The sequence below is a fragment of the Urocitellus parryii genome, chromosome 8 (assembly GCF_045843805.1).
Source record: "Urocitellus parryii isolate mUroPar1 chromosome 8, mUroPar1.hap1, whole genome shotgun sequence".
Classification (NCBI taxonomy): Eukaryota; Metazoa; Chordata; class Mammalia; order Rodentia; family Sciuridae; genus Urocitellus; species Urocitellus parryii.
This window is the reverse complement of record NC_135538.1, coordinates 127,035,518-127,050,733: the sequence shown is the minus strand read 5'-3', so window position 1 is coordinate 127,050,733 and position 15,216 is coordinate 127,035,518. Positions and strand designations below refer to the sequence as shown.

General features: G+C 33.7%; 1 protein-coding gene and 2 pseudogenes across 1 annotated transcript; all 3 read right to left on the bottom strand.

Moving 5' to 3' along the window:
- Nucleotides 1-746: 746 nt before the first annotated feature.
- Nucleotides 747-1,721, bottom strand: LOC113176600 (olfactory receptor 2W1-like). The gene is given in 1 exon segment (XM_026381091.1): nt 747-1,721. A coding segment is annotated over 1 exon segment (975 nt).
- Nucleotides 1,722-10,561: 8,840 nt separating this feature from the next.
- LOC113176612 (trafficking protein particle complex subunit 2-like) lies at nt 10,562-10,975 on the bottom strand (annotated as a pseudogene).
- Nucleotides 10,976-14,948: 3,973 nt separating this feature from the next.
- Nucleotides 14,949-15,216, bottom strand: LOC113176614 (non-histone chromosomal protein HMG-17 pseudogene; annotated as a pseudogene).

The window sequence follows — 15,216 nt, the reverse complement described above, 5'->3', positions numbered from 1 at the left end:
ACAAATTAGTCATTGTTTCAGTTAAGGTTGAGACAAATGTAGAATTTTTCATAAATGAATAAGAAATAATTCTATTACCTTTAAACTCCTTAATTTTCCATTTCACTCTTTTTATAATAAAGTAGTAATAGACATAGTTATATATATAACAAAGACCCCTTATGAAAGATTGATATTTTACTGAACACAGAGTAAATAGTTTTAGGTGAGTCTTTATGATAATGCAATATAAAAAGACACTAAAATTATCTGAACCAAACATACTGAGTGACATCACAAAAATTTAATGTGTTAGATCATTGTATATAATTAACGTACATTGGCTGTAGCTGTAGCTCATTGGTAGAGAGCCAGCCTTGCATGTGTGAGGCACTGGGTTCGATCCTCAGCACCACATAAGGTTAAAAAAAATTAATGTACAAAATGTATACAAAAGCACTAATTCAGGTCTATTTTAGAAGATGTAATCATTAGTATTAAAAATACAAAATAATCAGTGCAGCTTCTGTGGAGCTTTAGAAAAAATTAAATGCATTCAAGTTTGTTATAGTCCTTTGATGTTATATTTCAAGCAAACACAAAAAAGTGATGTGTATTTCCTGGCAACCTAGTGATTATAGACAAAAAAGCTAAGCAGAATGGTTCTAATATTTTTTGTATCCACAAAGTTTTAAAATCTATAAGAATTACTTGCCTCAGTAAAAATTAAAGATAATTAGAAAATATATTTCATTGTTTTATTTGCTCTAACATTTTTTTCTATGATTCCCAGTTCCTTTTTTCATAGATTCATGGTGAACTCTCATCAGCTTCTTCAGTGCATCCTTCATGTCCTTATTCCTTAAGGTATAAATGAGGGGATTGAGACTTGGGGTGATAATGGTGTAAAAGAGGGTGAGGAACTTACCCTGATCTTTGGAGGCACTGTTACCTGGCTGTAGGTACATGTAGATAATAGTTCCATAGAATATGGATACCACAGTGAGATGAGATCCACAGGTATTCATTGCTTTGCATTGTCCAGCTTTAGACTTCATTTTTAGCACAGTTTTGGCAATGTAACCATAGGATATAAGGATAAAGATGAGAGGTGTGAGAACAATGATAATGCCTAAACCAAAAACAGACATTTCAACTGCTGTGGTGTCTACACAAGCTATCTTGACCATAGCTGGCAACTCTCACAAGAAATGATCCAGAAGGTTGTTTCCACATCTAGGCAAATTCAGGGTGAGTGTACATAATACTACAGAATTGGCCAAACTAATACTCCAGACCATGACAATCATCTTGAGACATAGACGAGGGTTCATGATTATCAAATAATGCAAAGGCTTACAAATAGCTGTGAAACGGTCATAGGACATGACAGCCAGGAGAAGGCACTCAATGGAGCCCAACCACATGTAAACATAGAGTTGAATGACACAACCCACAAAGGTGATCGTCTTCTTTGGTCCCCATAAGTTGACCAGCATCTGAGGGACAATGGTGGTTGTGAAACACAGATCTAGAAAAGATAAATTCCTGAGGAAAAAGTACATTGGTGTGTGCAGGCGGGAATCCAGGAGAGATGCAAGAATGATGGCTGTGTTTCCCATCAATGTGATACAATAGAAGATGGTGACAACTCCTGACAGCATCATTTCCAGTCTGGGATGGTCAGAGAAGCCAAGCAGAATGAAGTCAAATGAAGAACTATAATTGCTTTGGCCCACCATAATTCTACAAAGTCTATATCCTAGGTGAGAAGAGGAATAAGGGAAGGGGAAAACAAAATATTTGTCAACACTCATTAATTAAATTTGATAAAATACAGAATTAAATAAAAAGATTAGGGCAATAATTAAAAAATGGATAAAGGGTAAAATTACAACAAAGTATTTTGGTATTTGTTATGGGTTCTTTTATGGTAATTAGTTTGTTAGATGTCTTAAAATCTAGATGACCTTCATGAAACCACTCTTAACTCAGTCTTAATTTTCTCATGTGCATAATTTGGAAGTTTGGAATAATAATAATAATAATAATTATTATTATTATTTGCAGTGCTAGGTGGGAATTGAATCCAGGTCCTTGTGCTTGCTAGGCAAGTGATCTACCACTAAGCCACATCCCTAGCATGATATGGTCTTAAAATGAGGTGACCTATAATTCTCTATAAAACTTGTTAGTTTGATATATTGGAACATTTTTAGGTTTAGTTGGACAGAGAATTATCCTGTAAAATCTGAGTCTAATGTCAGCAGTAGGGAGGATGTTATTTTTGCATATTTCAACAAATCACATATTTGATATCAATTTGTTTATTGAAGAGATTTGGCATTTATCCTTGACCCTTTTATTTCCCTCATCTTCAATAATTTTCTTCACTAACTCTGGTAAATTTGAATGCAAAGATATGTTCATTCATCTCACTTTTAAAAATTTCAAAATTTCCACCACTACTACTCTAATCTAAGCCACTGTTATCTCTCTTCTTGATTCTGGCTTTAATTTTCACTTCTTCCATCCAGTCTTAAGCCTTTACATGATTACAGGATTAAATAAAATTGTGCCATGTGCTTAAAGCTTGTCATCTACTTTTCATTGCATTTAAAAAATATTCTAAAATTTTCTTGATAGACTTGTTGTACCTGCATACTTTGGTCCTTCCTAGAACATCTCACAGATCATGTTACCCATTTTCACTACTAGCCTTCTCTCAATTTTTAATGTCTGAGCTCATTTCCATCTAAACTCCTGGGAACCCGTCATCTTTTCTGAGTAACTTCTACCTGCTCTTTAGGCTGCCTCTTCAATGATTCTTGTTTAAGGAGGGATTTCAGAACCCATAATTTCTTGTTTGATATCTTATATCCATATAGCATCAAGTGTAAGAGCTTATACCTGCTGTGTGATCACAGACAGAGTATATAGCACTGCTAGACTTTGTTATTCTCTTTCTATCCAAGTTTTTATAGATGGGAAAACAATCTAAAATATGTTGGAAGCAGTCAAACATCATTAGAATACTATCTGACTCAGGGGGATGAATAATTTAGTGCTAATTTTGACAGACACCATTGGTATGTATAATCGTGACTAACTTCTGAATATAGTAGGTCATCAGTTAGTTACATAAAGGCAAAAATGAAAATTCTTCTAAAATTAAAGCCAGTTTAATGGTATTATTGCTAAATTTTCATTATCACTGAAGGCTCCATATATTAATCCAGGAAGGAATAAAACTCCTTCGGCCTAACAAAATATTACATGAAAATCTTTGAATAACTTTTCAATATTTTATTATAAACAGATAAAAATGAGTTCTAGCTTCAAAATATTCAAGAATAAAATATTTCTTTTTCATCTGTTTTCTCTTTGTATTTCTGCTGGTCAAAATGTCTAAAATCACAAATCAAGAAATATCTTTATGTTCTCCTATAAAGATTAGATTTATTCATTATTATAAGATAAAAGGGAAGATTTCTCTGCAGATATTTACAATATTTTCAGACATCCTAAGGCAAATCTGAAGAATTAGTCCATACAAATTGAAGATCTTTTTCCTTCCCACAAATTGCTTTACCAGCCCAGGTCACACTATTTTCTAAGAGTTATTAAAGATTAACAAATTACATTCCATGCTTTATATAATTAAGTCAAACTGAGTCCTGTTATATATACCTAAAAAGAAGAACAATGAAAGATTAACGTCACCCTGATCCAGACAGAGTTCCCTTCATGTTATAATTCATGACCAGAGTAGAGCCAACAATGTGAAAGCTTTCTCTGAAGCATCTGTGTGAATTCTGCTTTTCCTAAAGCCGATTCAAGTGGAAATTCTCAGCAGGACTCCTCCTTGAACATGTGACTTCAAATAAGGGGATGAAACTGTCATAAATTCTTACTGCTTATTTTGCCTTATGAGCCTGCACATAGGTCTTGATTGTAGAGAAACATGAAAAGCAAGTAGACAATCCAGAATAAGAATTGAACAACATTTTGTAACATCACCAAAAACTCAGATGATAAAAAAATTATCTAAATCAGGACTTCCTCCAGGTGACTTCCCTAAGGTGACATAGAAGAGGCCAGCTAAAGAAATGTTTGGAGAATTGCACTATATCCTCATATTTCACATATACAGTTTTAGGAGCTAACTAATATAAAGGAAAGTTAAAGGCAGGGAACTGAGAGCATTTTTCAGAAGCTTTTTCTAGGTAGCAAATATAATACAAATAACAATTGCTTGCAAACATTAGCTCTGTAAAATATTTATAGTACACATACTGGCCTTGGAAATAAACTTGCTCTGAGCAGATATCATCTAGAAAAGTTACTTCTAGTAGTTATCTCTATTCAAGCTGCAAGCACTTTTACTCTAAGATGTATGTTTAGGACCATAATAATTATATTTTTACTCAGTTGTCTTGGTTACCTGGAGGTGTGATACAAATACTTCAGTGCCTATGAGAGTTAGTTTTGTTCTTCTCTCAGAGGTCACTTATTCAAACATTGGATCCTGGAACAAATATGTACTCTAAATATTTGTATGAATTAAAATTAATATCAACAGTTTAATAAAATATATGAGCATAAATTGACTGACACATGATATATTTAAATGTGGACAACTTATCATTGAGCAATTTTAGGTATTTGCTGGTGATAATAATCAGTATATTCTGTATTTGAGATAGTTTATTGATTAGGTGGCTAGTCTGTGGGGACAGAACTTCTGGGCTGAAATCTTTGATTACAATTATCAGCTCTGTGAAAGTGGGACAGGTATCTTGGATTTCTTACCTACGACAGGGAGATAGTAATAGTAATACTTTAAAGGTTTAGTGTAAGGACTACATAAGATTAATATATGTAAAATATGACACATATTTTACATATATTAATCTTGGATTTCTTACCTACGACAGGGAGATAGTAATAGTAATACTTTAAAGGTTTAGTGTAAGGACTACATAAGATTAACATATGTAAAATATGACAATACTTGTTGACACATAGTAAACATTCAAATGAATATTTTTTTAGTTCAATGTATTCGTGGTGTTGTCTTAAACATTTGCTTTTATCATTTTTTGGGAAAGCTAGCACAAGTATTTGACAAAGCATCTGAAAATCACTTTATCCATTTTAACCAATCTTGGGTATTTTATATGTATGGTGTATGGGTATATTTGTGTATGTATTCTCTAAATGTTAATCATGGTCATAAAAAATCATTGGTATACTTTGTGTATCAAGATTCTAAATATCTAGATAATTTAAGCTTTTCACATGATCTCAGTTTCACTCAGTTTCTTCTTTCTCCTTAGTCAAGTTTTATACATGCAGCTGTTACTTTTATTTTTCAAAAAGTTTTCTTTAAAGTTGTAACTGAATTTTATAATTTAAGTACCACTGAGTAAATATTCATTTTTTTGCAAAATAAAAATGTATATAAATGGTCATGCATATGTTTCTATTTTAAGAATATTCCTGCACAGTGACTTTCCTAATCTCTTGCTTCTAATTCTGTTATTATAAGCGAAGGTTTTGCTACTCTGGAGAATTACACAGGAATCATTTAGATTCTTGCGAATTTTTGGAAACGTTCTCATTGTTATCCAGAAATTGGTTTACTTAGATTGTGAATCAGTGTTTCTGTCTTGGATTATAATGCCTTTTAAAACTCCTTTGATGTTCTTTTCTTCTTCCCTAATGTCCACTTTTCCCCCTTGCTTGCTTTCACTCTTAACTTCATTTTAAATGTCTTTCATAAGTGATTAACAGTGTTCCCACAATTGGCTGCATGTCAGAAAAACTAGGCTGTGTAGAAGTTTTGGAAATACTGAGTCCTGAAATTCCTGTGCCCTTACCAGGGGATGTATTTTCTGTTTAGAGTCCCCCTAGATAATGTTGTATATATTTCAAGACTTTAAATCCCATATCAAATAGATAATTCCAATTTTCTCATCTCACTCACATTTGGATGTGTAACAAAAATATGAGTTTGAATATTGCTAAAATAAAGAACTTTTGTATTCAATTTTTAAATGTTTAGGTAAACACAACAGTAGAATATACTTTGACATATTATACATACATGGAATATAAATTGATTCTCCCTGCCCCAAACTTTCTACCACCAAGTCTTATTCATTGTATTAAATGACATCAATATCTATCTACTGGCTAGAAATCAATGTGTTATTTATCTGCCCTCATGTTGAAAATAGGAATTATTCCAAACTTTAGGTTTTTTCTTAATTTTTTATTATTACTAGCAGAAATGGAGCCACCCTATTCTTTTGCTGGATTATCCAATAACCTCTTTTTTTTTATTTCTCTAATTTAATTTGCTTCCTTCAGTCCATTTTCCACACGGCCATCAAACATGCTATTTAAAAAATATTTTCACTTTACCAGTTTGAAATTTTTCAAAATGTCTAATCAGATTTTTTACCAGACTACTAGAAGCATTATGCCTAGCCCGTTGATCCCTTTTTCCTTCTCTCATTCTTCTTGTACCTTTTGATAGTCTAGGGATGCAGCGTTTAAGAGGTCTTTGCATTGACTTCATTTACTTTGAAGATTGTATCTCCAAGTTTCACCCTTTGTTGCAAACATCCTTCAGATGCTATCTATTCAAAGAGGCCTTTCTTGACTACCTAATCCAAACCAAAACTCCCCACCCCCATTCATTCTGTTACATTGACATATTTTTTTGTTCCCTGAAATATTATTTTTAATTCATAAATAAAAACAAAAATTGCATATATTAATGAGATACTATATAGTGTGGTTAATCTATTTTCTCAAAGATAATTTTTTATAGTGAAAACTTTCAAAATCCTTTTTTCCAGTCTTTTGAAATGCACAGTATATTATTTTTATCCAGTTACCCTACTATGCAGTAGTATACCATAGTGTCTTTTTCTATTTTGATTGATCTACATGTACTAAATTATTCTATTTGCTGCCCTTACTTTTCCTGGCTTTTGACAACTACCATTAATATTCTCAACTTCTATGAGATCAGTTTCTTAGATTCCACATATGGGTGAGATCATGCAGTACTTTTCTCTTTGTGCATGGCTACACTTAAATGTGTACTCCATATCTGTCCATGTTACAAATGACAGGATTTCCTTTTTTCATGATTTAATAGTATTCCACAGTGTATATGTATCACTTTTTCTTTGTTGGTGGATATCGTGAGGCAGCCAATACCTTGCCAGGGTAATTTTTTCCCATTTAGGAGGCGATAAACCACCTGAGAAAATAAAGTCTGAAATATCAAAGAGATAAGAGGAAAAGTCAGAAAAATAGTTTTAAATGCAGAGCACAGGGCTGGGGATGTGGCTCAAGTGGTAGCACTTTTGCCTAGCATGCGTGAGGCACTGGGTTGGATTCTCATCACTACATAAAAATAAAACAAAGATATTGTGTCCTCCTAAAACTAAAAAAAATAAATATATTTTTTTAAATGCAGAGCACATAATAGGTCCAGCCTACACAGGAGCTGGAGCTGAACAGTTAGAAAATGGCTCAAGTTGTTTATTTAAGGTGGTACATCAAACACAGGGATAAGGTTTCAGAGGTGGAGTCTTGTAGTCAACAAGGTCACACCCATCTCTGAGAGGCTGTATGGCTATAGCAGGTCTTCTCCAGTGCTGAGTGGGACTTTTTTGGAAGAACTAAATAGGAACTCACATGAATCTGGGTGGTCTTAACCAACAGGATTCCTAGTGGAAGTTACCAGTTACCAGATTTTCCTATTCACTAGCTATGATGTCCATGGATGGCTCTTGACTGGTGGATACTGGATTGATTCCATATTGTATGGATAATATTGCAATGAATGGGTATAGAAGTCACTTTTACATATTGATTTCCTTTGGTTATATATCAAGTAGTGGGAATGCTAGATCATGGTATTTTATATTCTTAATTTTTTGAAGAATTTCCATATTTTTCAGAATGACTATCAATTTACATTCCCACCAACAGAATGCAAGAGTCCCCTTTCTCCACATTCTTGCCAATACTCTTTAGTCCTTTTGATGATAGTCATTCTAACATGTGTGAAGCAATATGTCATTGTGGTTTTAATTTGCATTTCTCTGGTGATTAGTAATGAGTAATTTTCATGTACCTGACTATTTTTATATCTTTTTGAGAAATGTTAGTGTGTTGGGGTTTAAGTGTGCAGAGTTTAGCTCCCTCAGCCTGACACTTTGCAAGAAGCTGTGGCTGTGATTTAGGTCAGCTGAAGGCATGCCTCGCTAGGAGAAGGAAAGGTCCTTTTCCCCTTATCACAAGACACAAGCTTCTGCATGGTTTGGCCTAGAGGAAGAAGCTTCCTGCATACTGGACCTGGGAACAGTACATTAGATAATGTCTACAAAGAACTTTGGGAGGGTACTTATCAAAAAGAACAGGAACAACTTGAATTTAGCTCTGTGTACCCGCTGAGGCATGATATTTGGGCTATGTGGGTGAAGTGTTACTGAAGAATTGCTTGCTTTGTTAGAAGAAGAATATAAAAGAAACATGCAAATAAAGCTCAGCATGCAGTTGCAATTGCTGCCTTGGCTCTGCATCCCCTGTGTCCCGGTGATTTCGCGACCCTTACCCAGGGACCCGAACGCACTAGACGTTCACATTAGTGTTTAGAGATAAATATTTTCCATATATCTGACCACTTTTACCTTTTGAAAATGTTTACTGAAGTCTTTTGTCTTTTTAAAATGAGGCTATTATTAATTTTTTTCCTCTTGAGTTTTTGATTCATATATCTATATATTTTGGTTATTTAACCTCTTGCCATAGGCATGGTTTGCAAAAATTGTCTCCTAACTTGTAGGTTGTCTTTTCACTTTGTAGTTTATTTTCTTGGATGTGCAGAAGCTTTTTAGTTTGTTGTAATCCTGTTTTTCTATTTTTGTTTTTGTTGCTTCTGCTTTGGTGTTATTCAAAAAATGATTTCCAAGAGCATTGATCATAGAAATTTCCCCCCATGTTTTCTTTCAGTAGTTTTGCAGTTTGGATCTTATGATTCAGTCTTTGACTTATTTTCGGTTAATTTTTGTAAATGGTATGAGAAAAGCCTAATTTCATTCATAAACAGATATTTTATTAAAGAGACTCTGCTTTCCCCATTGTGCATTCTTGACACTTTTTTGAAAATCATTTGGCTGTAAATGGATGGATTTATTTCTGGGTTGTCTTTTGTCACATTGTTCAATTTGTTTTCTGCCAGTTCTTTCTTTGATTGCTATAGCTATCCAGTAAGTTTAAGTTTGGTATTGTGATGCCTTCAGATTTGCTCTTTTGCTCAAGATTGCTTTGGCTATTCAAGATCTTTTGTAGTTTCATTCTGATTTTAGGATTTTTTCATGTTTCTGTGACAAATATATTTGGAGTTTTTGTAGACATTTCAGTGAATCTGCTGACCATTGTGGGTGGTATGGATATATTCACAGTAATATTTCTCCCAAACTATGAACACAGGATACTTTTCCTTTTGTATTCTCCATTTTCTTTAATCAGAGTTCTATAGTTTTCAGTATGCATAATTTTTATCCCCTTGGTTTAACTATACCTACATCTTTTTTGGATATCTTTATTTAAGAAATAAAATACAGGAAGAAGGAGGTAGTAGCAACTTCACATAGGATACAAGACCAAGTTTAGACTTCCTTGATCAAAAGTTATTTGGAATCGAACAAAATTCTTGTTCACAATCAGCACAGAAAATTTCATTATATTTGATTTTCCAGAAATACTATTTTACTGTCAAATTATACACACTTATTATAATACAGAAGAGACCACTCCTGACCCCTTCCAGTGTACATCTAAAAAACTAAATGCTAATGTGATGCAAACTTTTCTTTAACAACATTTCTCAAATTGCATTACAACTTTTTACAAGTACAGATGTCATCAAGCTCTTTTAACCCTTAATATGCTATCTTGAGAAAGGAAATACAGGAGCATAAGGTGACAGAGGCAACCTATTTCCCCGTGGGCCTGTAATGGTGGTTCATTTTACATATGTGAGTTCAGGATTCTAGAACTATATCATACTCCTGGCATCTGAGGCAGGCACACAACATTTACCACTGTAAAACCTTTATTTCAGTTTCTTAAGTAATGTTGCATACTATAAACTTTTATAACTTCTTCAAATGTATAACATCTTCAATTGTGCTATGAATTCATTTCTGGAGAACCTTTTAGTTTTATGTTTGTTTATCAAATATTGACTATGACATTTTAAAATGAACTATTTCTAACCAAGCTCTCTGAATCAGGAAAATCAAAATTTTATTCTCATTTTTAAAATAGAAATATTAAGATTACAGAAATAATACTTTGTAAATAACTTCAAGTATTAAGTTGATAATTGTCACGAAACAATTTTAAATACATTTTTTTTTAGATTTAGAAAAACTGACACAAGTAAAAATTTTCCATCCTATTTAATCAAATGTTTATATTACTTATAATATATACATTCCTGAGTATAATCCATTGTGGTGACATTGTTTATTTCAGAATTTCTCTGCATTTAGTTTAAAAGGTATTTCTTCCCAAGAAACAGAACTTTTCTGTCAAATGCAGTTGTTGGGATAGAATTGGTTAAAAAATGGATTAATTACAAACTTTATATATAAATCATAGACATCAGTAAAGAAGTTATTTATTCCAGTTTCTTGACTTACATCTTGAAGTATAATAAATCTCATATATTCTGCAGCAACAAATATGGATACAGGCCACATTGAATTTGTCCAGTTTTCAAGGACATGTTGTTCTAAAGCCACATGTTTTCATCCACAAGGTCAAGAGGAGTGTGAGCCATGAATTGGATCAGACAACCTTGATTATCTTTGGATTCTGCTTTCCCAGCTGGCAAAAATTTCTCTTCAAAAACTGGATTGTCGTGGTGGCCAACAATCGCAAAGTAGAAGCTTTTAGACATTATCTTCAATATTTGGCTCCTGTAGCTAAATGCCAAAGTCCAAAGTCCAAAAGGCTAGTTAGTTCACAGGGTGGACACCCATGCTTCAGCAGGGACTCCAGGAGCAGTACTCAGTGGTAATATCAGCCATATTTGATTTTTGTTTTTTATTTGTACCAGGGATTGAACCCAAGGGTGCTTAATCACTGAGCAACCTCCCTAGCCCTCTTAATTTTTAAATTTTGATACAGAGTCTTCCTAAATTGGTTAAGGTCTAATTAAATTGCTAAGGCTGGCTTTGAACTTGCAATTATTTTGCCTCAGCCTCCTGAGCTGCTGAGATTATAGGCATGTAACACTGTGCCCAGCATATTGGATTTTCTTTAAAGAGTGGGAAGTTAGCTTTATGTAAACAGAAAAAAAATCACCACAGGAATTTCTTCTCTGAATGGAGAAAAATGTAAAGTTTTTAATAAGTTAGAGAAAACACATCAAATTAATATAGCAAAAATAAGTTTAAGTAGAACATTCAATTTTCAAAGAAGTCTAAGTTGCTTATAAAAATATCTCAAAGATGGAATGACCAATTGAACAAATAGTGAACTGAAGAGATATTTGAATTTTTGTGACAAGTACCAAATGATAATAGAAAAACTTTATTTTTACTATAGTTGAAATTAAACAGATGGCAAAGACTTAGATTTGTATGAAATGAAGAAATAAGAAATTGAATACTAGTCAATAATAACTCAAAGGGGCTTTTAAAACATTGACCTATGTTTCTTTATAACTCTTGATGACAAAATAATTGAAATATCAAATTATTTGAAGATCAGAAATCATTAAACTTGTTAAAATCACATTAAAATATTCAGAATTGGCCAAGCATTTTTTTTTTTGTCAGAAAATGTATTTTCAAGTGAGTTCCAAAACCTCTGGCAGGGCATTTAAGGAACTTCTAAATTGACTGAGAAAATGGAATGGAGCCTATAATCCCAGCATCTCTGGAGGCTGAGGCAGGACCATTGCAAATTCAAAGCAAACCTCAGAAACTTAGTGAGGCCCTGTTTCAAAATAAAAAATTTAAAAAAGACTGAGGATGTGGCTCAGTGGTTAAGTGCCCCTGGGTTCAATTTCTGGTATAAAATAAAATGAAACAAACAAACAAACAAAAGTGAATAGAGCTACACAGATTAGTTTAGAAGATAAAGTTTTCAAGGAAGGTAAAAATTTCAGCAATGTCCGTTAAGAGAAAAATTCAAAATTATTAAAAATTGGAAACAATTACTCATCAAAGACTTGTGAGAAAAAAACTTCATATACAGTTGAAAGGAAAAAAATGAATTAATAAAATCCATGTGAAAGATCGGGAAACTGGAAAATTTTTCTTTAAAAAGCTAGATAGAAATATTTTAGGCTTTGTAGGCCAAGAGGAAAATTTGGGATATCATGAAAATATTTAAAAAACAACATTTTATTTTCTAAAATCTCCAAAGTTGTCAATAAATGCCAGTAAGAAACTTATTTATTGCTGGTGGGAATGAAAATGTTTCAAATACTATGAAAGGTCAATTGTCAGCTTTGTATAAATTTCATTATAGACTTATCCTATTACCCAAAATCACATTCCTAGTTATTTACCCAAGTGAATTGAAATCTTATGTCCACATAAAAATGTTCATTCAAATGTTCAAAAGCAGCTTCTGTTTTTCACACGGAAAACTCAAAAGTAACCCATATCCTTCACAAGAGGAAAGGTAAACTGGGATACATCCACACAACAGAGTGCAGGTCATCTTAATCATTTATGGAAAATCATTTATGCCTATTGATATAGGCAAAAACATGGACACATCTTAATTACATTTTACTAAGTGAAAGAAGTTGGGCTGGGATGTGGCTCAAGTGGTAGCGTGCTCGCCTGGCATGCGTGCAGCCGGGTTCGATCCTCAGCACTACATACAAACAAAGATGTTGTGTCCACCAAAAACTAAAAAATAAATATTAAAATTCTCTCTCTCTCTCTCTCTCTCTCTCTCTCTCTCTCTCTCTCTCTCTCAAAAAAATGTCAGATTCCAAATGGTGAACATTGTGATTCTATTCATGAAGAAACTGGAAAAACTGTAAGGATGAAAAGCACATTTGACTTTGGTGGAAGGGAGATTACAAAGAAGTTGTACTGGGCAATTTTAGAATGATGGAATTTGTTATTGTTTGAATCTAAAATGTCCCCCAAAGCTCATATATTGAAGGCTTGATCCTCAGTGCAATCGTGTTTAGCTTTGGGTTTGGGGGAGGTAATTGGATAATGAGGGTTCTAATATCACTAATAGATCCAACCATCGATGAGCTTATTTTTTAATGAGCTATTTGGACATATTGAAAACTTAGGAAATGGAGCCTAATTGAAGGAAGTAAGCATGTAAGTAAGACATACCTTTGAAAGTTACACTTTGCACTTGGCCCCTTCCTCTTTCTCTATTTTCTGACTGACATAAAGTAAGCAATCCTGCTCCACCACATGTTCCCTGCTGTGATGTTCTGACTCATCAAAGGCCTGAGAGGACAGGGTCAAGTAACCAGGAACTGGAACCTTTGAAACTGTGAGCCAAAATAATTTTTTTCTTAAGCTGTTTGTTACAGATATTTTGTCTGTAACAGCAATGGAATGTTGACTTTTTAAAAAAGTGTTTTTATTAGTGCATAGGTATAAATAATAGGGAAGTTCATTTTGACATATTTTTACATGCATGAAATATAACATTCCATTTTAGTCTGCAGTGCTTCATCATTCCTTTCCCTCCCTCCTTTCCCTGTTATTCTTCCTCTACTGTTATATTTATATTTATTTATTTTTAGAATTAGTGCTTTATAGATAAGAGTAGAATTCACTGTGGTACATTCATATATGTACATAGCATAATTTTATTCCACAGTTCTTCCTTGTTCCCCTTCCTCACTAGACCTAAATTGTTTTCCTCCATTTCTCCGATCTCCCCTCTATTTTCATGGGATCTATCCACCTCCTTTTTTTTTTACTTTGCTCTAGTTTCTGCATATGAAAAAGCATTGGACCTTAGATTTTTGACTAGAGTCTGGCTTATTTCACTTAGCATGGTATTCTTCAGTTTTATCCATTAACTAGCAAATGCCACATTTTCATTCATTTTTTCCCACACCAAACTGTTTCCAGCATTATTAAAGATACTTTTAATAAACTAGCATGGTATTTCAGGCAGAACTTGGACAGACAATCATTAACAGTATATAACAACTTTCAAACTCCCTTCTTGGATGGGCTACTGAAATCAGAAAGCCACTATAAACCCAATGCAGTCTTCATTTGATGCTCTCAGTAGAGAAAGTTTAGTGTGAGGGTTGACATTTCATATTTAGTATGTTGTTTAACAACTTTTCATAAGCTGACCCTGAATTTCAGGAAATGAAATGAAAATGGCAGAATTATTAATCTGAAGATCCACAATCTGGAAAAGGAATTGCTGCGCTTTGGAGGGACTCTATCTCAATGATGTCACTAGAAAGTCTAAATTGCCCAACACACTGGTAAAACCAATTGTTGGTAATCAGGTCTTAACAAGTCTGAGTTTAGAGGAGTTAAGTCTATGCCAGTGGCAGAGAGGGAGAGGAGAACATAAAGATAAATTTGAGTTTTTCCATACCATCCGGTGTTTGTGCTAAGGTGGCTGTGTGTGCCAATATCAAGGAATCCCTCCTCTTGGGAGCCAAGAGGAAGTCTCTCAAACACCATCGGGGAAAGGTTTTTTTCTCCCACAGCAATCCAGCTTTGGAGACATTCTACCAGTAACATATGCTCCTTCCCCACAAAACAATGAAGTGTTCTGTGTGCTAACAACATAGCTAAAAAAAACAAAAGTAAAATATAATTCTGAATTTTTATAAAACTTGATTTAAAAATAGTATTTCAAACTGCACAGTCACCAAGAAGTTCACATTTATCAGAAATGTACACACTTTACTTGGTATCTCCAGTACCTTCAGCTTTCTGTGCCTGATCTGTTTTGGCATTTCCATTTTCTACAGGGTTATTCTCATCTTTGTCAGCATCAGCTTTTCTCTTTGGATACCCCTCTCCCCTTTTTGCAGGTGCTTTTTAAAGGTTGGGCTCTGGCTGCTCTGGGAGGAGCAGGTTTAGCAGTTAGCTTTGTGGATCTTCTCTGTGGTTTGTCCTTCATCTTGGCTTTATCTATTTTAGCATCCCCTTCAGCCTTTCTCTTGGGCAT